At 42.2% G+C, this 27,466-nt stretch overlaps 1 protein-coding gene across 2 annotated transcripts in view; it reads left to right on the forward strand.

Annotated features, from left to right (window-relative positions):
- The first annotated feature begins 3,823 nt into the window (after positions 1 to 3,823).
- Positions 3,824 to 27,466, forward strand: part of slc5a9 (solute carrier family 5 member 9) — a 33,943-nt gene continuing 10,300 nt past the window's right edge. The window contains exons 1-11 of one of the 2 annotated variants that reach the window (XM_074636919.1): positions 3,824 to 4,606; positions 8,904 to 9,025; positions 10,663 to 10,734; positions 11,832 to 11,936; positions 12,855 to 13,019; positions 14,593 to 14,698; positions 20,885 to 20,965; positions 21,117 to 21,322; positions 22,422 to 22,557; positions 22,828 to 22,935; positions 26,898 to 27,048. In XM_074636919.1, coding sequence (XP_074493020.1) covers positions 4,582 to 4,606; positions 8,904 to 9,025; positions 10,663 to 10,734; positions 11,832 to 11,936; positions 12,855 to 13,019; positions 14,593 to 14,698; positions 20,885 to 20,965; positions 21,117 to 21,322; positions 22,422 to 22,557; positions 22,828 to 22,935; positions 26,898 to 27,048 — 1,277 coding nt within the window. In that variant the 5' untranslated portion in view covers positions 3,824 to 4,581. Of the gene's footprint in view, positions 4,607 to 8,903; positions 9,026 to 10,662; positions 10,735 to 10,865; positions 11,937 to 12,854; positions 13,020 to 14,592; positions 14,699 to 20,884; positions 20,966 to 21,116; positions 21,323 to 22,421; positions 22,558 to 22,827; positions 22,936 to 26,897; positions 27,049 to 27,466 lie in introns of those variants that run through there. The other variant, XM_074636920.1, reaches the window with a different exon arrangement.

Raw genomic sequence — 27,466 nt, forward strand, 5'->3', positions numbered from 1 at the left:
AGCGGAGTGAAATTTCTGCCCCATCCAGCCTGACAGAAGGCGACCACTGTCTGAACTGCGAATATGGGTTTCTTGCAGGAAGGCTATTTCTGTTTTAAGTTGTTTGAGGTGTGAGAAAACCTTCTTTCTTTTAATGGGGTGGTTCAAACCCTTGACATTCCAGCTCTGTAGTATTAAGTGCCTATCCATGCAGCTTGACTAAAAAGGTTAGGATGTGAGCACAGTATTCAAGTGGTTGCTTTAAGATACAGCTGTAGCAGGTCAGTGAAGACCAGGAGTGACTAGTGTACAGTAATAGGTTTGTGTAAGTTACTAAGGTGTTACTGGCAGTGACATATCCCTTCCCCCCACTCCCCTCCCCAACCAAGAAAACTGCTAAAAAAGAAAGCAGCAAGCTCTTCAGAACAAACATTGCACAACAACAACTCTTCCTGTCTTAAACTAAATTAACTGCTGCTCCGGTATACATACAAAAGTAGATTACAAGCACCTCTTAAACAATATTTTGGCTTAAACAATCAACTTTATGAACTGTGGAAGCTGGGAAGCTCTAGCACGAGTTTCAGAAATCAGAAATCAAATTTAAAAACAAAATTTCACCAAAACCATAGAAGCAGGAATCAGACAGTCATATGGAATTGTGATTTCAAAGTAGACAGAAATAAGAGAGAGGAAAAAAAAAATGGATTCACTTGTGCCATACCAGATAGCTAAATAGTTGAATTAACGGTACAGGACAAGACCCACTTAAGTACTAACAAACGTAGAATAACCAGTCTTTAAAATGATAATTCCAGCTTGAAATGTGAACTAACTGTTCAACTGGCCCTTTAAAATCTAGCGCAGATTCTAATTGAAACGGCATCACACTCAGAGAGGGCAAAGCTGTCATATGTGATAACAACTCCAAAGAGCCAGTATAGAACCAGGCTAAATAAAGTAATGTTTGCTTGTAAATGTTTGCAACTGTCTGTATATGTAGCCTAACAAGAGAGCAGCGCAAAAACACGTGTATAGTCTGGATAAATGAACATGTTCACCGATGTAAACAAACCCACGTGACAGTTAACATACGCCGCACTACGTGTAAAATGGTAGGGCTATAAACAGTGATACCTCTCATCCAGTGGGTCCATAGTTACTAAAGAGTCCCTTTATGAATGTTCCGGTGACCTGCGGAGGCTGCTGATGTACTTGTGTGCCTCGTCCACTGAGCTGATCCACTTTCTGGCTCCGCTGGACAGCGTCAGCCGGAGCCGGGCTGGGTAGAGCAGAGCAGGCTTCTGTCCCAGTTGATAAAGTTCTGCCATCACGTCTCTGTATTCCCCCCGCTGGTTCACAACTTCAGGGCAGTAGTCCTCCAGAACACGGATGGGCTGGCCACGGAACTCAAGTTTACCTCTCCGCCGTGCCTCTCTGATGAGCAGATCCTTCGCCTGATACCGGTGCAGTCGGAGAATAGTAGCGCGGTCGCTGTCCGGGGGCCGGTTTAGCAGCTAGGGAGCGGTGGGCCCGGTCCAGTTCTGGGAGGGATGGCAGTGTCTCGGTACCGAACACCTCGCGCAGCAAATTTGAGAAGAATTCAGTGGGGCGTCCGCTTTCAATGGATTCCGGGAGACCCAGGATACGGATGTTCTGGCGCCTGCTTCGGCTCTCCAGGTCGGTGACTTTAGCCTTTAGCCTAGCATTATCTTCGCTCAGGGTGGTGCACACGTTCTCCAGATCCACGACTCGTTGGCTGAGGTCTTCTGCAGCTAGTTCCAAGGAGGAGACACGTTGGCCGTGGTCCTCCACTGTGAGCCGTGTTTGGTCTAGTTTTGAGTCCAGCTGGCTGAATGATGTTCTGAACTCGGTGGCTAGCGCATCACGGTGTTGCTCAAGCAGCGTGGTGATAGCCTCCAGTGTTAAGCTAACGTTAGCATCTTCTTTTTTGCTCCCCTTGGCTCCTTTCGAAGTCATTGTGAGAAATAAAAGGGTCGGTCAGGAGAAAAATTAGATAAATAAAAAAAAGGTTTCGTTTTGGCGTGGAAGTTAGAGGGCTGGATGGTATAAAAATGAAAAGTTTACCGGAGCACCGGCTAGTGCGTCTACTCCATCTGCCTATCGACCGGAAGTGAGTCTCGCTTTTTTATGATTTGCTTTCAACAGTGGTGTCCTCCTGGGTCGTCTTCCATTAAGTCCACTTTGGCTCAAACAGTGACGGATGGTGCGATCTGACACTGATGTACCTTGACCTTGGAGTTCACCTCTAATCTCTTTGGAAGTTGTTCTGGGCTCTTTGCTTACCATTCGTATTATCCGTCTCTTCGATTTGTCATCAATTTTCCTCTTGCAGCCACGTCCAGGGAGGTAGGCTACAGTCCCATGGACCTTAAACTTCTGAATAATATGTGCAGCTGTAGTCACAGGAACATCAAGCTGCTTGGAGATGGTCTTATAGCCTTTACCTTTAACATGAAGGTCTATAATTTTCTTTCTAATCTCCTGAGACAACTCTCTCCTTAGCTTTCTGTGATCCATGTTCAGTGTGGTACACACCATGATGCCAAACAGCACAGTGACTACTTTTCACCCTTTAAATAGGCAGACTGACTGATTGAAGGTTTGAAGATACCTGTGATGCTATTTACAGGACACACCTTAGTTTAACATGTCCCTATGATCAAATTATTTTACATCTTTTCTAGCAGTACCATCATTTTTGTCCAGGTCAGTTTCATTAGTTTGTTTTTTAAAATGATTCTGTTGAACCACAATTCAAAAACAATGTCTGATTTTCATTAGTTAATTTTCAGTAAATTTTTATTTATTATTACTTTTGTCAGTTTCAAGTTATTTCAGTGACCATTGTGGGTTTTTCTTTCTTTAATGGAAGGGTACCAACAATTTTGTCCACGTGTGTACATATAGTCTTTACCTTTTCCTTTAAACAATCTGATCATGTCCAAATGGAATAACAGAAACCGGCGTTGCTTCAGATATCCGTTTCAGCAGCGTTTTTCAGTCGTCCACCGAACAAATCTGCTTCGCTTTGAATGAATCCAGCTGTCTACACAGGCTGCCAGTGCTTCAAAACAAAATATAAAAAATTAAGACAGCTGAAGTGCATGAAAGAGTTGCAGAGATACACATCAATTTACCATTACATTAGACCCAGAGAAGGTCTAAAGTATGTACCTTTGACCTTTAAGAAATATGGCTATACTACTATGGCTGTTTAACGCTGCGTTTTACGTCCGTCAGGAGAGCTGTGTGCTCAGCACAGGGCACCTGGATAGCTGGTGTCTATCTTGGCCAGGCTTTTGAATTGTTTGCCCTCCCGCTGTCAGTTAAATACATCACCATCTAACCCAGGGTCAGCAACCTTTACTATCAAAAGAGCCATTTTAGGCAACAAAAAAAAAATCTGTCTGGAGCTGCAAAACATTTGAGCGTTGTGATGAAGGTAACACAGTTTATAGTCTAGGTATATAGTTTATAAGTCTAATGCAGTGAGGGCCAAAAAGCAAATGTACTACGGAGTATAAGGGCCACATTGAGGGGAAAAAAATCTGATTTTTCCAGAATAAAGTCATAACTTTACGAGAACAAACGCTATAACATTACAAGAATAAAGTCATAACTTAATGAGAAAAAGTCGTAATATTACGAGAATAAAGTCATAACTTTACGAGAAAAAAAGTCGTAACACTGCAAAAAATAAAGTCATAACTTTACGTGAAAAAAAGGAAAATAACACGTAAAATTACTACTTTATAATATTATGACTTTATTCTCATAATACTACAACTTTTTTTCTCGTAAACCTATGACTTTATTCTAGTAAAGTCTCAGATTTTTTTTTTTTTTGCCTCTATGTGGCCCTAATACTCTGTCGTAGTGTCGTACATTAGACCTACAACAATGATAAATGAAAATGAAAATGTAAACAAAACACAGTTTTTCATTTCCATTTTTAAAAATCCACAGGGAGCCACTGGAGAGGAGCTAAAGAGCCGCATGTTGCAGACCCCTGGACTAGCCTAACATCTTAAACAACATGCGTATTATTTTGCTAAATGACATGTTCCCTCATAAATTAAATCGAGGTAAATTGGGTCCGAGGAAAAAGAGCCTTTGGATGCTTCTTTATTGAAGGATTAAATATTAGTACACACCTTGATGAGACATTTACACACTTATGAATAACATGCCAAATTAAGAATTTATAGAACTATACAGGTCTAAGTTCTATACAGGAGCAGCATACTGTCACTGACCCGTGTAGCATTAACCTATTAAATGTGGAATCAAACTACATCCTACATACTGGACTATACCCGTAACCACCTGTGGATCACCTTTTAAATGTGTGTCAGTCTTTGCCAATTCTAGCCAACCAGTGAAGTTAGCCTGACTTGATAACAGACTGATTAATAATTAAGCTTCAGGTGGATTCCACAGATTCACACACCTCGGTCAGGTTTTTACCAGCAGGATCGACTAACTCGGTTACACAGAGTCTGAAGAACTCCCTGGAGGAAACGCCGGAGGACTGAGTGTCTGTAAAGAATCAACACCATCTGGAAGATTGGAATCAACATGTCTGCCACAAGTCTCCCTACAGGTCTGACTTTCTTTAACTCAAATGTATGCTCGGAGGCTCCATGTATGAAAACAGCAACAAGCTTTATTTTTTTATAGACAGGGAAGCAGAGATGTGTGTTGCGGACTCAGCAGAAATGGTCCGTATTAGCGTTTCACCTTCAGCCTTTGCTTTATAAGCCTATTGTCCTATCTAGAGGTATAATGAGGAAGTAACAGTTGAACAATGTGTCTTTGGTGCCTGTTTGATGCAAGGCCCTGTAAGTGGTAAAGACATCTTCAAGTCAATTACACTTCCATAATTAAGGACGCAGGAATAAAATTCACATCTATAACTATTTTTGTGCACTACTGGAGTGTTGGTTTTGGTATTTCCTCAGAGCTCTGACTGCCAGGACTTGTGTTAAAGGTCCCATATCATGCTCATTTTCAGGTTCATACTTGTATTTTGTGTTTCTACTAAAACATGTTTACATGCTGTAATGTTAAAAAAACACTTTAATTTCCTCATACTGTCTGCCTGAATATACCTGTATTCACCCTCTGTCTGAAACGCTCCGTTTTAGCGCATTTCAGGGGAATTGCAACGGAATTGCGTTGCTTTAGACAACAGCTTGGATCCATGTTTACTTACTTCCTTTCAGCTGATGTTTTTTACATACACCGCAACAGGAAATAAACCGGGAAACATTTAGAGTGTTTTACGTTTAAAACCGTGTAATGGTCTAAATATTGTATATTTGTGACATCACAAATGGACAGAAATCCTAATAGCTTGTTTCAAACGCGCAATTTTTGAATACGGGATTTGTGTATTTCTCCGTATATTGAGCATTTTGATATTTAACAGTATTTATAAAGCATTTAAACCTGCTTTATAATGTAAAAGACCTGAAAATCTCACTTTTTACAATATGGGACCTTTAAAGGGACTATTTGTAACTTTGTACGCGCATAAATGTAGCAGTCCGTCACACATGCGCGCTCGCATTTGCGCGTTCGCGTGTAGCCGCTGTACCCTCCTCCTCTGCCTGCTCGCCTTCACTCAGACAGCTCAGCTCGCTCCACCTCTAGACGTGAACGCGCGTTCACTACACACTGCAGAAGAGTTAGTTTAGCTCTGAGAATATCTAGTGAATGTACAGGTGACGTTTGTGCAGAAATAACTGCTTCAGCTCCTCCAGACCAACAGAGGTTTTCCGTGTCTTGTGAAGTGACGGAGCTCTACAGAGATTTACGTTGTCTGCTCGTTACCGACCGGGTGACGGTGTCTCCTCTGCTCTCTCCGGCTGCGGGCGGAGAGAGCAGGGAGACACGCTGGAGAGCCCCGCTGCTTCAGCCTGCACTTAGGCAGGAAAAGCCAACACTAGGATCAGATCTAAATCATGTTCATGGAGAGACCTTCGTCTGGTCAGCTAACATTACTGACAAGCAGCTGAAATATAGAGTGATATTGTGGTTTTAGCTGACGTGTGTCGCCTCACTGTTTTGAGTGATGCTCGTTCAGGTATATTGAGAGCGAGCAAGCGCGAGCCCAACGCTGACTTTCGTTGATATCACGGCCACAGGTGTCGCTGTTAAGAAGCATTTCTGAAAGTTACAAATAGTCCCTTTAATCAAGATGTAGCTCTGAGTAACTGGAGGGACTTCCACCTGACAGAAGAGTAGAATTATTTTCAATATAATTTCCATGCAAACGCATCTCCTGCATCCAGAAAGCGTGAGTTAAGTGTTGATGCCACTTATTAGGTTTTAAAAACAGAATCGACTCATTAAGGAGCGATAATGTGACGGACCTGCTAAACACTAATCCTGTCCCTTGCTCGTGAACACATCTTGTCATTTTGCAGCATTTCGCTGCACTTTTCGGCAGTGCTTTTCTCCTTCTAAATATGCTTCTCTTTTCTCTCCTCTTTCTCCTACGCTGTCCATTCTTTCTCCAGTGTAGAGAGGGTGGAGCTCTGGACCTAATTCTATAATATAAAATCAATTATCAAGTATAAATGATGTAGAAAGAGATAGTGTATGAAAATTAATTTCCAGGCGTGATAGCTGATCATAAATTATGTTGGAAACCACACATAAATAATGTCAAAACAAAAATGTCGAAAATCAATATTATATCAAACTAAAGATATGTTGAATATATATTTATACTGTATTGTTCTTTCGTAGTTACATCCATTTCCTACGGAGGAGTTGTAACAAACCCGCTGACCTGCAGATTCTATATTTGGCAAACCAGTCTCAACAAAGGGCAAAAGAGAACAACACAGGGAAAGTTTAAAAAGCTTATTTTATTATCTATTATAAATACTAAAAAACACTGAAATCAAAGGGGAATCCCTTGACTCATGGCAGTACTAATTATCCTCGATGACTAAGGGAGGAAGGGAAAGCGGTCAGTGTGCTACTATAGAGGGGAGGGGAAGAACAGTCCAGACTCCAAGGGTCAGCTGGTTGCTTCCTCAGTCCATTAACTTTCAAACATCAGTCTTCTGAGCCATACTGGCTGAGAAATGTATTATACTGGTTCTGTCTTGAATAGTCTTTTACCCCCCCAAACATCTGGGCATTGGATAAGTCATTACATGTAAAATGGTTGAACCAGCCATCGTAATAATATGTCAAGCATATTTGATATACATATCTATTAGACTTGTTTTGTAACTGTGTCCTGAATTGAGGCGACTTTCACTAATGAAGGGGAATGTGTGAAGTGTTAGATCCAACCAACGATCAACCAGTTCTCTCTAAAATAGCTCAGATGTTTACATTTCTAATTTATAAATAAATAATTGAAGCCACAATTTATTAATTTGTGCACATAAGATATAATTAATGTCCTTAGTTTACCTTAGCCATTACATTATAATATAGTGTTATATTGACAATATGGCTAATGACACAAGGACTAGTCATTCTGACGACACTGACATGTTCATTGACATATATATATTTACTTTGGAGAGATAAACTGAGGATTTTGAGCAAGTTACGGGCTTTCGCAGGTAATCCATCATGTGGTGCCGTTTGTACGAATTATTTTGAGAAATGCGCTTATTGTTTTGCAAATGTTAAAGGGAATGTTTGTAACTTCTTACACGTATAAATCTACCGGGTCGGTGTCCCATGCGAGCTTGGATATGCGCGCTCGCATGTGGCTACGCTGTTCAGACAAGACTCCAACACAAACTACACAGAAGCACCAAAACCGCAAAGTTCTATTTAGCGAAGCGCGTCTGTTAAACAGTGTTCACAGTGTGCCGCGGTCGGAGGACATGGGGGAGACTATAGCTTTGGTCTCCAGGGCCAGAGTCTCTGCTGTACTGCCTTACTTCACTCACACACCGCGCTCGTTCTCGCTCCACCTCATGTTCATGCGCGCACACTCCACACTGCAGAAGAGTTAGTTTAGCTCTGAGAATATCTAGTGAATGTACAGTGGACGTTTGTGCAGAAATAAATGCTGCTGCTCCTCCAGACCAACAGAGGTTTCCCGTGTTTTGTGAAGTAAGAGGGCTCCGCAGCGAGAAACGTTATCGTCTCCAACCGGGTGCCGGTGTCTACCTCCGGCTGCGGTCGGAGACGATAAAATTTCTCTTCCTGCTTCAGCCTTAAGCCAACACTAGGATCAGCATTGATTCATGGAGAGACCTTCGTCTGGTCAGCTAACATTACTGCCAAGCAGCTGAAATATAGTGATATTGTGGTTTTAGCTGACGTGTGTCGCCTCACTGTTTTGAGCGATGCTCGTTCATGTCTATGTAGAGGGAGCAAGCGCGAGCCCGACGCTGACTTTCGTTGACTTAACGACCACAGGTGTCGCTGTTAACAAGCAATTTCTGAAAGTTACAAACAGTCCTTTTAAGGGTGATTCGAGGAATGTACCAAAGCGACTGAGGAAAAAATTTAACTATGACTTTGAAGCTCTAAAAATTGCCATTTCATGGGTTGAATATGGCTCAACGTGCCATCTAGTAAATCAGCCCTGGACCTCGCAAGGCCAGTGCTGACATAAAGTCCACCGGTTTGGGGTTGGGCTCAGACCTTAGGCTGAAGTTACACTTATATATCAGACTATGCTTCTCAACTATCTCAGAATGGTTAATAGTTTCAACCAGACCTTTTTTGTGCTGCGCTGGCAAAGGCAACAACACAAATAAATTCAACCCCACTGCTGTCACAGCTGACATTCTTGCATCCTCTACGGTTGAGTGACAGTTTGTACTTGTACTTTGTATATATTGTACCTACATTATTTCTGCTTTGATATAGCTAAAATTATGTCATAGTGACGTCCTGTTCTGTACTTGCAGGCAGCAGCAGCTCCTCTGGGTTTACCACTGCAGCACCTCCCAGCGCAGGTGTCCGTGTGGGTGCCGCCGACATCGCTGTGGTCGTCGTCTACTTTATTTTTGTCATGGCAGTTGGAATCTGGGTAAGCCCTGGAAATGGCCCAACTCAATTTACACTTGCACCTGTTAATGACCATTATTCTTAATAATATCTTAAAGGGACAGTGTGTAGGATTTGGTGGCATCTAGTGGTGTGGTTGCAGATTGCAACCAACCGAGCACCCCTCCGCTCACTCCTCCCTTTTGCAACGTGAACCGCTGAGTGCAAAACCATGATAACGCCGTTGGCCATCCTTACCATAACCACTCTAAAAAAGAATACACTGGCTCAATTTAAAAAAAAAATGTAGGTAACAATTTGCATTCATCTTTTTGAGAAGTTCCAACTATGGCATTCTTTTGTCTTTTGTAGTCTGACTAACCCAATTAATGAAGTTCAACCAACATGATTTGCTTTGACCTCTAAAGGCTTAATAAAACCAACTTAATATTAATCCAAACATTGTGGTGATATGAAGTTGTCAAATTACTTTATTTAAGCTACTCTTACTTATTTATTTTAACTCCATCCTACTCAAAAACGTCCATGCACATTGTTACCTTAATTTTTAAATCACTTCACTTAAGTCAAAATAAATAACACATTTCAGTTCCAGTTTTTATGATCAAACAGTTTATTTTAGATTTTTTAAACACTTTTTGTCCAACTAGTTTCTTTTAACCATGAATATTGTTTATACCACGGTGTGTGCACAAAACCATGTCCAATGTTCCTCATTCCCAATGAGATCAGCACAGTAACTGAAACTTTCACCAGGAAACAATCGGTCAAACGATCTCCTGAAATGTGTCCAGCTCTTCACTCACAACTTTGTACTTCAAAAATAGAAATAATACAAATATCAGAACTGAATTTAAACAACCTACACTCCATTAGCAGTTTATTGGATACACCTGGCTTAAACTAATGCAGTTTATCACGACAGTTCTCCAATAAATCCTCCCTTCGTGAAGGTTAATCATGGTCAGAGATGTGTTGACTCAACGTCATGGTCACTGTGCTTTAGGAGCAACGGACGTCAGCTGCCAGGTACCGCGGTTTTACACTCTGCGGCTCACGTTATCGCAGTTTCACAAGCGTGTCGGAGAACTACGGTGGCCTTCAGGTAATGTAAAAACGTGAAAGGCCCTCTCTAGAGCCAGTGTTTGGTTTGTCTGTTCTGGGCTACTGTAGAAACATGGCGGAGCAACATGGCTGACTCCGTGAACAGGACCCGCACCCTATGTAGATATGAAGGGCTCATTATAAGCTAACAAAAACATTCTTAGTTTCAGGTGATTACACACAAATGAAATTATAGTTATGAATATGTCTGCTAATAGATCCCCCTGAAATGATTCACACTGTTCCTTTAAGACATAGCTCAACCCTGTGAGCCTACACTAAGTCAAATTTAACTAATAACTATTTTTGGATTCCACAATTTCTATTTAAGTATCCTAAAACATGCCCAGAGGAAATATGCTAAACCCTGGATAGTATGAGGTACCTGCCGAAGAATCAGTTTGGGCTGATAAGATAGATGTGATATGATAAGGTGACAGAGTTTCAAGTCCTTTAAATGTTTCTGTACATGCATTATACTTATTTATTTCATAATCTAGGTTACCTACACATCAATTTTCAGTTTTAATTGTACCGCTGGCCTCTTTTCTATAGGCATCAGCGCGAGCCAATCGCAGCACTGTGAGGGGCTACTTCTTGGCTGGCCGTTCAATGTCTTGGTGGCCTGTGAGTACCAAACGTCTCACTGATGATATGCATGATGTTTTGTCCTCAATTCAATGTTAATGTGCTATATGCAATATGGCATTGTCAACATATTATACATTTCTTTTGTCAAGATTTTTGTTTGGTTCCAGATTTGCTGCTCTTACACCTACCTTAGCATTACAGAACAGATATTCTGACACAGTCAGGAGTCAGTACCCAATAGAAGGTAATTATTGAACAGTATAAATAGAAAAGGAAGCCAAACGTGTGGTGCATTCAGTTACTGTAGTAAAAGAAAAACTTGTGTTATTCTTAACTATGATATATTATATACACTAACACCTCCCTCAATTCTAGTATGCCATGCTAAAATACCATTACTTGATATACGGTAGCTGTCATGGAGAGCCACAATGGACTGTTGCTTTAAAGCTGAAGGCGAGATTGGAGCTAATATGATTATAAAAAGTTATTTTTATAAAACGGTCGCTATATCGGGACAGTAGTACATGAAACAGGTAACCTGAAAAATATCATGTGCCTCAGTGTCCTCTGGTGTCCTCCGGTGCTTCTAACGGCATCTGCAAGATTTCACAGACCAGAGGAAAACAAGCAGTAAGAGCTGACCTGAGGTCTGCTGTCCAGCTGTCTATGAGAGCCGGCTGTCAATCACTCGCGAACTCCGACCAAACGGTCAAACTAAACAGCGCTGATCAAATATGAATCAATATTATGTTACGTTAATGCCTATTTCTCTCCTCAAATGTTTTCAGAATCATCTTGTAGTGCACGGTTTAGCTGTAAAATGAGAAAGTTTGTGACGCCTGGTGAGGGAACGCCACGTTCTGGTCACATTACCGGAGCACAGCCAATAGGAACGCTCTCTCAATGAAATGACCTGTGATTGGTAAAAGATTTTTCTAAAGCCTGAAAACAGAGCCATGAGGAGGAGCAGAAGTCTAGTTATCTCTCAGAACACTTGATTTACAATATGCTGAAAGGTTATTATGGAATTATTACCCAACGATGCCAAAAATATACTGCCTACTGCCACTTTTTTTTAAAGTAAATATAAGCATTTCTTGTTACTGTGTATTATCTGTATGTGTTTACAGATTGGAGCTTCTCTGATGTCCAGTAATGTTGGAAGCGGTTTGTTCATCGGTCTAGCGGGAACAGGAGCAGCCGGAGGCATCGCTGTCGGGGGATTTGAATGGAATGTAAGGAACACCGTCTGGGACTATGAGATTTTGGGAGAGAAATGGGCCACTTGTTCACATTTTCTTTTGCCTTATCTACTATATAAAATATATATATATGCCCTACAACTCAGTTTTTAGTGGATGCACCTCTGGCATCAATTACAGCCTTGAGCCTGGATGAATAGGTCTCTAGAGCTTTGTAAATCTTGACATTCCATTTTATCGGTTTGAGATCTGTGGCTGGATGTACAAACCATGCATAGGCATTTTCCCCACACATAAACTGGTATTCATAATAGAATAATGTGTGCCTTCCGAGAAACCTTCCAATTGGTGGACGACCCGCTCTATCTCCTGAGACACATTAAACAGTACAATAGCAGACATTACTGACAATGTGTTGCTGAGCCTGTGTGTGTTTCCAGCCTGTTCTCATTCCCAAGGCGTCAAATACCGACGCTTTGTCACGGCCATCGGCGTTCAATACCGCCGCACAAGGCACCCTTTAGCATTGGTATGGGACGCACCGGGATTTCCATTAACTACAACGTAAACCCATCTGCAGCGACAGTAAACGCTCAGAGAAAGTGCTGGGTCCAAGTGTGGATGGGTCCAACAAACACAAGGCTTTCATCCAGGAGTCCGCTGTTCGTGTCCCGTGCGTCACAATCAGCTGTTCGTTTGTGTCCCGTGTTCACAACGTCAAGTCACATTTTCACTGTACAAACGCAGTAATTTAAAGCCCAACCATGTTGTTTTTTCCTCAACCTAACTAAGTGGTTTTGTTGTCTGAACTTAAGCAAAGTGTTTTTGGTTGATTCGCAACATTAAGGACGTGTTTACTGCGAGCCAAAAAGTGACACCCACCGAGGGGTCTGACAACGCGTCAGTATTTGACGAGTTGAGATGAGAATGAATGTGTCTGTATTCCTGCAGGCGGCGTGGGTCCTGGTGGCTCTGGGTTGGATCTTTATCCCCGTCTACATCTCTGCTGGTGTGGTGACCATGCCTGAATACCTGGCCAAACGCTTTGGAGGCCGGAGGATACGCATATACATGTCTGTTCTGTCACTCCTCCTCTACATCTTCACCAAAATATCTGTAAGACAAACACACACACACTCCCATACATTCTTATGATATGATATGATATGATCATTTCAAGGCATGCGGAGGGGGTGGGGGGTATATGCATTGCACACATAGGCCTAGGATACTGTTGAGTAGTTAGAGAACACTTTTTTAGTCGGACATGCAGGCCAGGCACCAGAATGAAGTGACTGAGGGGGCTGTTAAAATGGCGAGGGGACGCTAAATATATTTAGAATTTATGAACGATTATCTTTCATAATCAGCAGGGGGAGAGGGGGCATAGAAAGTCAAGTCAATTTTATTTGTATAGTCCAATATCACATCTCAGGGGGCTTTACAATCTGTACAGGATACGACATCCTCTGTCTTTTACAGTGCGACCCTCTCATTGGATAAGGAAAAACTTAACCCGAAAAAAACCCTATAACAGGGAAAAATGGAAAAAACCTCAGGAAGAGCAACAGAGGAGGGATCCCACTTCCAGGATGGACAGACGTGCAATAGATGTCATGTGCGCAACCACAAAAAGCAACCAAACTTAAGAAACCGTGTTCTGTGTATCGATCTCCTCCGCTCTGTATCAGTACCGCGGACAGCGCCACACCTCCACACACAAGATGCATGCATACATGTTAGAGCAGGCTTTAGTTGAATGCAGGTAAACGGTCCGCGTTTATGGAACCTAATCTGGGAACCCACCGACTATCGTCTGACAATGATTTCACTTTTTCTTAGTTTAAAATTAGCAAACTGGCTACCGTGAAACCATCTGGTCGTACGCGTTTTCTCTCAAATCCAACCTCACATCTCAAGTTTCTAATTGGACCGTAAACGATGAGCAGCGTGCAGATATCCGCTGGCTAACACCAGAACACCAGAAATATAGCCCCCTTGCCCCCAGAGACTTATTCGTCATCATGTGATGGGTAAATGTCAAATGGCATCGCAGCAGTTTGGTTTGGAGAAAAAACACACAGTTGCAATTCAGGCTTATATTCATACAGATATTGTATCACTACTACTACTACTACTACAGGTATGGCCATGAGCTTTGGGTAGTGACCGACAGAACAAAATCGCGGATACAAGCGGCCGAAATGAGCTTCCTCCGTAGGGTGGCTGGGCTCAGCCTTAGAGATAGGCTGAGGAGCTCAGACATTCGGAGGGAGCTCGGAGTAGAGACGCTGCTACTTCACGTCGAAAGGGGGCCAGCTGAGGTGGTTTGGGCATCTGATCAGGATGCCTCCTGGACGCCACCCTTTTCCGGTTTTACGGTTTTCCACATCCAAATGGTAAGAGGCCCCGGAGCAGACCCAGAACACGCTGGAGAGATTACATATCTGGTCTGGCCTGGGAACGCCTCGGGGTCCCCCCAGGAAGAGCTGGAAAACATTGCAGGGGAGAGGGACGTCTGGAATACCCTGCTAAGCCTGCTGCCCCCTACCTCCTCCCCAACCCCCCGCTTCTGCGGTCTGTACAATCCAAGACACAGTAGACACATCTGTGTGTGTGTGTGTGTGTGTGTGTGTGTGTGTGTGTGTGTGTGTGTGTGTGTGTGTGTGTGTGTGTGTGTCTTACCCAGACAGATATATTTTCGGGGGCACTATTTATCCAGGTATCGTTGGGCTGGGATCTCTACCTGTCTACAGGCGTTCTGCTGCTGGTCACTGCTGTTTACACTGTGGCAGGTAAACACACACACACACACACACACACACAAACACAAACACAAACACACATGTATCTTTCCTGCTGCTGTTATTTGGTGATACGTCGATGATGTGTCACTTTGAGTTGATCTTTCTGTAAGTCAACTTACAACAGCCTGCCTTTGCAGCAATTCTGTCACTATTTTTCACAACGAAACAGCGTTTCACAACAGCAAAACTATATTAAGACATCTGTTTACAAACTCTTAAACAACTTGTTCAGAATAATCCAAGTCTCATTTATCCAGTCGTATGCTCTTCAACTACTTTCCAAACATGCTCTGTAACACTTCGATGTAAATTTACAGCGAGATTCTAACAGTTACCTGTAAAATGCTTTTACTGTATATTAGTGTGAAAGCAATGCATTCTGGGAGTCAGAACGCTCGCTCCCATGATCCCAGCGGTCAAGTGTATCGTTTCACAGTAATCTGCTGCCGCTGAGAATCTCGGGAAAATAAATGAACGGCTATTTTTTAAGTTCTCGCGCGTATTTTTTTCGAGTTGACCGTTGAGCGCCACAGCTCAACAGCTCAACAGCTCAACGGTCACTCTGGCAGCAGCAGCAGCGTTGTTGTCCAGTGCAACTTGAGGAGAGACAGCAGCAGTTTGGATACACACTTTTTATTTTCACCACCGCCAGTTCCATTTTGATCGTCAGACCAGACGAAGGGAAACTCCAGTGGTTACATTACGTTACTTTATGGTAAGTCAAATGATCAAGTTGTGTTGTACCTTTGCTAACACAGTGCATGCTCCTCAGTGTATGTACATTAGCTAGCTAACGGTAGGTCGTTAGCTGTTCTTAGCTTCGTCTATATTTCAATACTCATTAGTATCACAGGTAACAAACATCAGTAGTCTATCTTATATTCACGGTAGCTAGCTAGCGCTAGCTCGTTAGCTAGCTGGTTTTAGCTTAGTCAGCATTTAAATTCTCAATAGAATTACTAATAACTAGTAATAACTACTAATAGCAACATCTAAAAGGGAGACGAGGCAGTATCTATCTTGTGTTTCCAGAATGTTCAACTGTCAATTTTGCCGCCATGCATGTGGTACTAAATATGCCTTTGTTAGGCATATGAAAGTTCACCAAAACACCCCACACATCACATTTAAATGTGCTTTCCACGATTGTAACCGTTCATTTGGCAAAGTTACAGCTTTAAAATGCCATGTATATAGAGATCACCCAGATCAGAGGGAGTCAAGCTTGAGGGAAGGATGTTCTGGCATAAGGACATTAACATTAGACGTTTTATCATGCCACATCGATTTCTGTACTGTCAAATGTGACAGTTTGTCTACATTATTTTCTCACTTGAAGACTCACATTAAAGAGGGGAAACCAGTCTTATGTCCATTTACAAATTGTGGTGAAATGTTTACTGTGATATCCACTTTTTCATCACACTTGTCAAGAACACATAAAGGTTGTGTAGTTGGTAATCTTTTGAGTCAGATCAGGTCAGGTAGAGATGATGGAGAGAATACTGTTGAGCATGCAGGGTGCTCACATGAGCATGCAGGGGGCTTCGAAGAGAGGAGAGATGCCCTCATCTTGCAGGCGGATGTGGGTAATACTGATGTAGTTTATTTCAGATTAAGACATTGAAATTACTGAAATGCAATGAGTGGAGCTCAGTGTGATTTTTAAAATAATTTCTTTAAAAGGAAAATTGATGACAACTATAGTTAAAGCATTGTTTAATTGTATTAACATTAACTTAGAAATGCAATGCCTTTTTTGTCTCCTATATAGGTGTCAGACACAGCGGCGACTGTGAAGACATCCCTCACCCTTCCTGATAGCCCTCGGTTGATCGCTCTAGGTAAGCACTAAGCACCACGTTTCTACTTACACTGTACTAGTGCACATATGCAGAGTACTTCTATTGAGCCTGTCAGCAGGCAGTCAGAAGGTGTGGGGCAGGCAGGAAGACGCTGCTTGCCGCTGGAGTTGGAGTTCAGTTGTAGTGAGTTTCTATGGTTATGTCTCCTGTATTGTATATAATACACACACCTTTACATTCTTATAAATAGATACTGATTCATAAACAGTTGTGCATACAGAAATGGATAAATAAATACATAGATTTAGATGGTTAATAAATAGTTGACTATAATACATACACAGTAAGCTACGGAATAATAATTTCTCTGATTCTTCTCTGATATGTAAATAGTTCGTTTGAGCTTTTCTCTCACTCTCCGTCTGGATTAGGGTTTAGATTCCTATAGCTTATAAATGTGTAAATGGTTCGTTTGATATTCTCCCTCCCTTTGTAGATTTTATTTTATTTGTATTAACTTTTTTACTTGATTTCTCCTTCGCTGCAACCGACACAACCACGCGATGGTGTCCCAAGTATGTAAATGGCTACCTGGATACATCAAAGAGCAGTGCAGTAGATGAGTAGCATCTCACATCCTGCATCAAGAATTCCTGATATCTAGCGGAGGCTTACATTTTTTTAGAAAGGTTTTCAAATATCAGTTGGAAATGCCAATACCATACAAAAACAATAAAGCGGTAAGTGGCCACTTGATAATTCGTCAAATGGTCAATTTGGTTTTCAGCCTAAAGCTTTTTGCATTGTGTTTCAGGTCCAATGATTTCCGACCAGCGCTGGATGGTAAGCATCGAGGGTCAGGTCGTGTGTGAAGAGGCATTGTTTGCGTTGGGGCTTGCTGTTGTCTTCACATCCTACTACAACTTCAACCTCCAATATCAGGATCACGCTGCCTGCACACTTGAATTCATACAGAGGTAAGTTTGAATTCCATATAGTCATTTGTGTCAGATGTTTGGGCCTTACTATCTATGTGTGATAGACATACGATCAGAGAGTATGGTATGGAGAGTTCATTCCAAAATAAGCTTAAATGATCACTTGGACGTTTGGGTGTGTATGTGTGGTTCTAAAATATATACAAGAAACATAAAAACAGTATTAGCCTGCAATAATATCATTTCATATATAAATTAATAACCCATTGTTATTAGTCTTGAATAATTAAATACAATAGACTGGTTAAGTTAAATGTAGGTATTCTGGTTTATACGTGAAATAAATTTGTTTTATCAATGTTACAATCAGTAGAAATACACTTAAACTCAATTGCTGGTTTAGCCAGATTGAGCAATTCTGTGGTCAACAGAGCCTTCTAGTGGACAAATAGCATGTACTGCAGCACTGAAAACGGCACATGGCGAAACACTGCAAATGTAATAAAGACATGCACTTATTAGGGCTGGGCGATATGGACAAAATCTTCTACCCTGATAAAGGTCATTTCATATCTCGATAAAGATATATATCACAATATAGCAAATGTTCTGGTAATTCAATAAATAAAAAGTCCATATGAAATAAGCACATGGTAAAGTCTATTTTCGTATACTCCTGTGTGAATTAAATACTTGACAAATGAAATGTACTGAGTATTTGATCATTTTATACAGAACTTTACGGACAACAGATAGCCTGCACTCAAACTTTGCTTGTGGCATACTTTGCAGAAGATTGTTTTCGGGTCTGTGTCTGACGTTCTAACGAGCTCTTCTTGTTTTGGTTGGGCTGAGTCTGAGAGAGTTTCTGCATGTTGTGCCCTCTCAAAGTAAAACAGCTGTTCGCTACAACTCCGCCCGGCTCGCTCATGGGAGAAGTTTGCCTTCAGGGCTTTCTGCCAGAAAGGGTTTATTTTAACCCAAACTACTACTAACCAAGTTTGTTTGTTGCCTAAAACTTAGAATATTTTCAGGCAGAAAGCCCTGAAGACAAACTTCAACCACATGCTAGGGACGTAAAGAGTCGTACAAATGACATAAATATTGCAGTAAAACAGTTCAGCCACTCGTTTTTTGACATCACAATAGAAACAATATAGAAAAAAAAATCTAAACATAGACATTTCTTATATCGTTTGACGATATATATCGTCATATCGCCCAGCCCTAGTACATACTGTATGTACATAATTATCAAAGAGTCATCAAGTTACCAAAAACACTCAATGTTATATGCATATTCCAAAGGTGTGACACTCATAAAACATCAGGCAAGTAAACTATATTAGCAAGAAATATTTCACCTTGTCCACGTGTATCTACTCTAATATGCATTACAAATTACAAATATATATATATATATATATATATTACAAACATAAAGCATGAAAAAGAACGATTTGGGGACTTATAATAAATCAGGTATTATTTATACTACAATATTTAGCGGTCTAATATTAGGTAAGAGGTGGTTTGATTCACATTTGTGTCTTTTTGTTTTACCTTCCTGTGCCTTGTAGAAGCTGTGTCGGGATCAACCCAGAGAGAGGGACAAAGGCACGACAGGGAAAGGTGACCCGCAAGAAGAGCGGGAAAATGGTCCATAAGAAAGTGACATCCCTGAATCCTCATGTATGCACCCTCCTGCGGGAGCTCATGGATTTCGAGTGGGACTTTGTGTGAGTTTAACAATCACATTCCTGACTCTGTCTGTAGAGTTAAAATGCACACACACAAACCCTCCATATCTCACTCAATTACTGACAATCCCTTTATGTCTGTGTCTCACTCATTCACAATGTTATTTTTATTTAATTTTGTTTAAAATGTTCAACCTTGCATTATTTATACGTTTAATATTGAGCCAGCACACTGTATTGTTCAACAGCATGGTTCTGTCTAGTGAACCCCCGCAGTGTAACGGGGGAGGCTATTTCATTTTGAAACAGAAAAGTTATGGTATTTACTCAGTCCATGGACTCAGATATTCATACACAGTCAAATATACACACTCACTCAGTCAGTCAGATACACACACACACACACACACACACACACACACACACACACTGTGTCTCTTACTCACTCACAACTCATCACACTATTTTTATTTGTAAGGGCTTGAGTATTTGAATGTTTTATTTGGATGTTATTTTCTGTCAAACTCAGGTTATTATAATAAACAAGAATAATATGAATATGCCATGTTGTTGTGTTTATTGTTCTAAATTGTTATTTTTCATTTGCTTGTTAGTTTTTATAGATGCTTAAAATACTGTAATTTGTGGAATTATTACAGGAAATTATTGGACATTTTGATTACAACAAGTTACTGTATATCTCCGATACAGTAGAGATACTGTAAAGTGTACAGTATCTTGCTGGTGAAACTGCTACCAATAAATTATTGTATTATTTGGAATTATTACAGCAAATTACTGTATGCCTTGATTACAGTAAGCTGCTGTATTCTTGTGATACAGTACAGATACTGTAAATTGTACAGTAACCTTACTGGCGAAACTGCTGCCAGTATTTTACTGTTATTTTTGAATTATTACAGCAAATTACTGTATGCTTTGATTACAGTAAGCTGCTGTATTCTTTGATACAGTAGAGATACTGTAAATTTTAAAATAAAATACTGGCAGCAGTTTCTCCTGTAAGTTACTGTAATTTTACAGGAAAAAGTTTTACAGTGTGATCATTGCTAAAATTTAAAGGTTTTTAGCGAAGATGCATGTGTTTGGGAAGTAGTGAGCAACAGAGGCGAAGTCCCTCCCCTTCCAGTGTCCCCCATGGGACCATGAGGTCTTACTAAACAAACTCCATAGAGAGTAAAAAAAAGAATTGTCCTAATACTCTGACACAACGTATGTTTTATTAAGGTTGTCAAAGTTAACGCAATAATAACGCAAATTTGTTTTGATGCCAGTAATTTCTTTAATGCATTAACGTAACTTGCAGTTTTAAAGCTAGAGTGAAGATACTGACATCATATGAAACTAGAAAAACTGAGGTATCCATCGGTACCAACCGTGTCACACTAGCTTGTCGGGAAGAAGGTTAAATAACGCTCCAAATGTACGCTACCTTTTGGCGAGGAAAAACTGGCTTGGCCATTTTCTAAGAGGTCCTTTGACCTCTGACCTCAAGATATGTGAATGAAAATGGGTTCTATGGGTACCCACGAGTCTCCCCTTTACAGACATGCCCACTTTATGATAATCACATGCAGTTTGGGGCAAGGCATAGTCAAGTCAGCACACTGACACACTGACAGCTGTTGTTGCCTGTTGGGTATGAGTTTGCCATGTTATGATCTGAGCATATTTCTTTTATTTATTTTTTATGTGTGTGTGTCTCTGTAGGTGGTTTGGCAGCAGTGATCTACACTGATGTGCTCCAGACTGTGATCATGGTGGGGGGAGCCTTTTCTCTAATGTTCATAGGTAGGACACACATGTGCCCATATATACTGTATCTATATATATATCTATGGGCATGTATTGTGCCCATAGTGTTCTAGTTCTAAAGTAAAGTAAAGTGTGTGTGTGTGTGTGTGTGTGTGTGTTTGTGTGTTTGTGTTTGTACATATTCCAGCATTCTCCAAAGTTGGCTGGTACAACGGCCTTGTTGATGGTTATATGTCAGCTGTTCCCTCGGTGACGGTCGCCAACACCACCTGCCACCTGCCTCGTAGTGACGCCTTCCACATGCTCAGAGACCCCGTGTCGGGGGACTTACCCTGGCCAGGTCTGCTGTTTGGGCTCAACGTACTGTCTACGTGGGTCTGGTGCACGGATCAGGTAGCTTCACCGACACTAGTAGTCCATAGAATCTTTGATCGGATCATCAGTCATTTTAAATGTGTGTATGTGCTTTGATGTGTGTGTGTTTTAACTGGTTATGAAACAGTCTCACTTTAATACTGATGCCTCTATATGACCTACGATGATTGAACTCTGTATCAGTAACAAGGAACAAACAAGACATATTGGCTATTTTACACTTTATTCATTTAATCCACCGTCAGGAGCCTCAGTAGAGGTGGAAGATCCATACGCAGTCACAACAGCCTGGCACCTCCTCCTCATGCTGGTCACCAACCTGGTCACACGTTGCTGTGGGATGGCGTTCCATTCCTCAACCAGGATTGGTTGCAGGTCAGCCAGCGTGGTTGTGTTGGTCACTCTAACACGTACAGCACGCCCAAGCTGATCCCACAAGTGTTGAATTGGGTTGAGGTGTGGAGTCTTGGCAGGCTGTTCCATTCTCTCTACTCCCACATTGTGGAGGTAGTCTGTGATAACCCTGGCTCTGTGGGGGCGAGCGTTGTCATCTTGGAGGATGAAGTTAGGTCTCAGATTGTGGGGATATGGGATCGCCACTGGCTGCAGAATCTCATCCCGATATCTCACTGCATTGAGATGGCCTTCAATGATGACAAGCCTTGTTTTGCCAGTGAGGGAGATGCCGCCCCCCCCCCCCAACACCATGACACTGCCCCCACCAAAAGCTGTTACTCCATCGGTGCAACAATCAGCATAGCGTTCTCCGCGTCGTCTCCATACTTTGACCCTGCCATCCAACTTTGGCAGACAGAACCTGGACTCATCACTGAACATGACATTCCCCCACATGTTCAGGTTCCATTGTCTGTGTTGTCGACACCAGCGCCAACAGGCCTGACGGTGAAGGGCAGTCATTGCAGGCTTCCTGGTAGCCTTATGAGAATACACTGTTTACCATTGGCAGAGCATTTTGGCAAATTTTTCTTGGGCGTGCCACTTTGGTCAGCTCATGTTGGTTTAAATGTGCTATCGTAATAAATTTGACTTGATGTATTATGTTCAACGAGGGTCCTCAAGTATAGAGAGAGTAATATGCGTGTGTTTGTGTGTGCAGATTATAGTCCAGAGGTCTCTGTCAGCCAAGTCTTTGTCTCATGCCAAAGGAGGCAGCGTGTTGGGAAGCTACCTCAAACTGCTGCCCATGTTCTTTGTCGTCATGCCAGGCATGATCAGCCGATCACTGTTCCCAGGTCAGTCTATCTGCCTCTCCTCTTTATGTTCGAGTTCATTCATCATTTTTGATTTGACCTCAATAAACCAGCCAAAATATTTTCATTTATCTAATTAAATATATTTACATCCGTCGTCAAATTCATGGAATTGAATGAATGAAATTCAACACAGTTTTCTAACTCACACATTTGGCTTTGAGAGACGGTGATGCATCGTAGAAGCTGGACAAAGATGTGTAACTAACTAACTCTAAATATCTGTTATTCTCTGTGTGTGTGTTGTTGTAGATGAGGTGGGCTGTGTGGATCCAGCAGTGTGTCAGAGTGTGTGTGGAGCTTCAGTCGGTTGCTCCAACATCGCCTACCCTAAACTAGTGGTGGAGCTGATGCCTGCGGGTGAGTCACACACACACACACACACACTACAAACACAAATATGCACACGTGCACACTACACACACACATACTACATACACACACGTGCACACACACACTAAGGTCTTGTTTGGGCCCTCAATGCATTATAAAATAAAAGCACAATATAATAAAAGCACAACATCAGCGTAATCACTTCCTGTATTAGATTGTTTTGTCCACCTTTACACCGTCACTGTGTGTGTTCTTTCCACCTTGAGTGAGCGAGATGCTGTCCAGCTCTCTCACAGTCACTTGTTGACCTGGTAAACTCACCTGAACCTGTCTGCAGAATGTGGGCAGCCGTGGTGTCCCTCACATTTATAGGCTTATTGAATGAACTAATGTATGAGTTATCCTTACACTTAACCCCCCCCCCCCACCCCTTAAAATAACCTCATTTATTGTCATTGAATAAGAGTGCATTTATGTTTCTAGTAAAACAATACACCATCATTGTGATATGTCTTGATACACCTTACGGTGAAGGTGTCAGTAAATAAATATCTAAACATGATAAATAAGGTTTAATGATCTTTAATTACAACAGTTCTGATCGGTCAGGAATAGGCGTGGTTTTGAATATTAATAGCTATTTACAGACTGTGTGGGCTAATACACACAAGAAGCCTGATTCTCCTTTACAATAATTCTCTACATGTTTACAATCAGGCAGGTAAACTCATTAAAATATGCAATAATTAAGATCAGTGTATATGATGGAAGAGAGTGTGCAAAACACACTTTTCTTTGTACTTTATTTTTGTACTTTATACAAATTCACTGAATCAGCAGAACCTCTGTCTGAGTTGAATATTTACAGCAAATGATGAGAGACATGAGCAGAAATGAATTCATATTATTTATTTATATTATTATTTATTTGATTTAATTAGATGTTCATTATTATGCACTGATTGTGGGAGAACTGGATCACCCAGATCGAACCCGTGCGTTCCACAACAGTAGACAACACTGACTACTGAGGTGGCGCTGAGAGCTCAAGCCCTCGCATTCATTCAGAAGGAAAAAGTCAATTTTTCCTTCAAGATGAATGACACATTGAAGACATTTTTTATATATATATATAAAATATATATATGTGGGATAAACCGGAGCCCCCGGAGAAAACCCCATAAACCACCTTAACGCCTCGTCACGGCGGTGAACATTGAGGAGAAGAACCTGCACATGCAGGACCTCTGTCTCGGTGGTGCCATCAGGTGACCTTTGACGGCGGAGGCGATACGGTCTCCGAGTGCCGGTTTACCCCCTTTCAAGGACACCAGCACCCACGTCGCATTGCCCCACGTCTTAATCAGGTCCCGGTAAATGGTCTTTTCGAGGTTTTCCCATGTTTCTGGGCTGGAATCGAAATCGAGACCCTCGACTTCGGCCCACGTTTGTTCAAAAAGGCGCTGGATGATGTCATGGACGTTTGAAAGGGTCCAGGTCACTTTCGCCTTCTTGAAGATCCGCGTGACCAGCCTCTCCAAGATCACCTCGACACAGTTTTTGTTTTGTACATTCCGCGCTCGACGTTCACAGTCATCACGAAAAACCGGGGGAGGCGGGGCAGTGATTGCCAAAGGTTTCTTGGCCCTCGGCTTAGTGCCCAGTATGGCGTGTCTCATATTGTTGGCGAGGCCGCCGGACTGACAGATCTGCCACCATCTGGCCAGAGACAGGAAACCGAGCACCTTCCGCTGCAATTCGGCGCGCATGTTAGCACGTATCACCGGCTCGGGGATGATCTCTGGCCCGTGTAGGATGTGTGTGTAGAGGAGATCACTTAAGACCTTTGTGAACTCCAAGACTCGACCGGGGGGAATGTTTAGGAGCGGAGTGCCGAGTCCCAGAAGATCGTGGTTCTCTGTTTTTTTCATCAGATCGTTAATCTTCTTCGTGAGAGACTTTGCCGACTCCCGACTGTGAACTTTGGAGCTTCGGTGGAATTTTTTCCTCATCTGTGCCACGATGCGATGGATGCACGATTTGGCAAAGCACTTTGCCAAAAGCTTCTTAATTTTGCTTCCGATGTTTTTCTTGGAGCGTTTGCTCTTCTGCTCCGAAGGAGTCTGTCTTACAGCCTCTTCGGCGATACTCCGAGCGATTTCTTCCGCGACGTCTTCAATCTCCCGAGCGCTTTGAGACTGCAACAGCGCGTACTCGGAGTCCGGCACGTCAACCAAGAGAGGTTCGGTGATGACGTTCAACTGCGTCTTGATGATGATTTGGACAATAGCGATGTCTTTCATCGAAATCACGACGTCAGACGAAGGCGTCGCCGCATGGCGGTCTTTGGCGTCTGAAGGTTCCAGTTCCACATCTGATTCTTCGTAGATGGTCCTCTGCTTGCGCTGTCGAGGCGAGAACACCGACTTCATCTTGCCAATGAATGTCTGGCACATTTTGCAGGCGTGCATAATCATGCTGTTGAGTCTGCTGGGAGGAGTGAGGCGCTGAACTATGCCCTCGGGGCTGGAGAGGGCACTTCGGACGCTCTCCGAAACCTCTGCAGAGATCAATGTCGTCAAGTTTTTGGAGCTCGGACACTGAACCGAGACGTCGACGCCCAGAGCTTCGGCAAAACTCTGAGAGATTGTGTCGCCCAGATTGATTTGGACGTCGTCCTCAGACGCCAGGGTCGTGCTCCCGAGAGATTTCAGGAAAGCTTTTGTCAAGGCCGCTGTCATGTCCAACAGCAACTCTCCCATCATGGTCATAGTGGCGTCGTCGGGGCTGCCGGATTTCAAAAATCCCCACTGATCCGCCGTCATCCCCTTAAAGAAGGAGTTGAGCAGCTTGGAAACAGCGCGACGGACGTTGAACTCGGGCATGATGGATTCTGGCTGGGAAGTTCTTGATGATACCATGATGCTGATTTACGGTCAATTCTTGTCGATGCTTCGTGGTTTTTGGAGAGAAATTCACTGCTTCTCTCAGTAGATAGTCTGATGAGTGAAAATAATCGTTAGTTGCAGCCCTAATTATTATTAACTAACATGTAAGCTGCATTTAAATGTTGGGGCTAATTTGAACTGCTTCATATACTGTTGGGAGGTTTAATCTAAAGCAATGCATTCATAAAATTCATACCTTTCTCTTGAGACTTGAAACTGCTTCTCTCAGTCGATGTGTTTCGTCTGATCGAGTCTTCAGATTCAACTACAGTTGTGTGATTCTGGGACTCTCTCCTGAATGTCACTCCTTTATGATGTCACCGCTCCTTTAAGATGTCACAACTGATGTCACCACTCCTTTAATTCATCACAGTGTTCCATCTGGTGATGTTACGATGCAGTGATGATGTCACGATGCAGTGATGATGTCACCACTGCTGTGATGTCACCACTGCTGTGATGTCACCCAAACACACACACATGCACACACACGTGCACATACACTTGCACACACATACATGCCTTACTTTCTCCGTATTTTACTTATTATACCTTCTAATCTTGCACCTTGCACTCAGGTGTGCTCTGTCGATTAATCCTCCGTGCCTATCGCTGTTGTCAGGACATATTAGTAGAAACTAAAGATCATACGGTACTTAATATTCATAAATTTATATAAAATAGTATAGTATAGTACAGCATGTAAAGCACTGTAAGTGCTGTGGTATACGTCTCAAATTTCCATAGACACATCTTGAAAACAGGACATTTTATGAAAGGAGAACGTCTTGAGAACAAATCAAGAGAAAGAACTCTTATTATTGGAGATTCTTTATTAGGAAAACCCCCTCAGATATACCATGTATACATGTTAAAATACATTTTTAGTGAAATCAGCTGTGCTTTTATTTGCTTCTGCAGTATTATTATTATTTTGTTTTTTTTCCCTGTGTAAAATGATTAATGATCAAATAATAGAGTTTTATAGTTGAATGTAAACCTGATATTTCTCCGTGACTGCGCCATCTTTTTGACGTGCAGGTCTTCGTGGTCTGATGCTAGCGGTGATGTTAGCTGCTCTGATGTCATCGCTGACCTCCATCTTTAACAGCAGCTCCACTCTGTTTACACTGGACCTCTACCACAGAGCCAGACCTGACGCCTCGGAGAGGGAACTCATGATAGTCGGAAGGTAGTGGTGTCGAGACTATCTGATACATATAGAGAAAACACCCTCTTGATTCAAAATGATGTAGGTAAAGCAATGATAATAATAGGCTCGTTGGAGATGAGCCAGGCCTGCGCAGAATCGATTACCGGCGATCGCCGCGCAATGCACGCCGGTTAGATTCGTGTCCGACTTGATGCCGACTCGCTCCGACGTCACGCACACGTGGGCAACGATAACCTCACGAGATCGAGGCGGTCGCAGATTTTAGAGCCAGGCAACGCAGCTGCTCTCCACAAACTGCAAGACCCAGGGCATTATGGGAAACGCCTGATCAAAGAGCTGATTGGCTCTTAGTTCTGACAGCAAACACCACGTGTTGTAGAAAGTCCTAACCTTCTGTGTAATTGTAATATTTAACACTAGTTTTAGGATATTAGTC

The sequence above is a fragment of the Sebastes fasciatus genome, chromosome 5, assembly GCF_043250625.1.
Source record: "Sebastes fasciatus isolate fSebFas1 chromosome 5, fSebFas1.pri, whole genome shotgun sequence".
NCBI classification, from domain to species: domain Eukaryota; kingdom Metazoa; phylum Chordata; class Actinopteri; order Perciformes; family Sebastidae; genus Sebastes; species Sebastes fasciatus.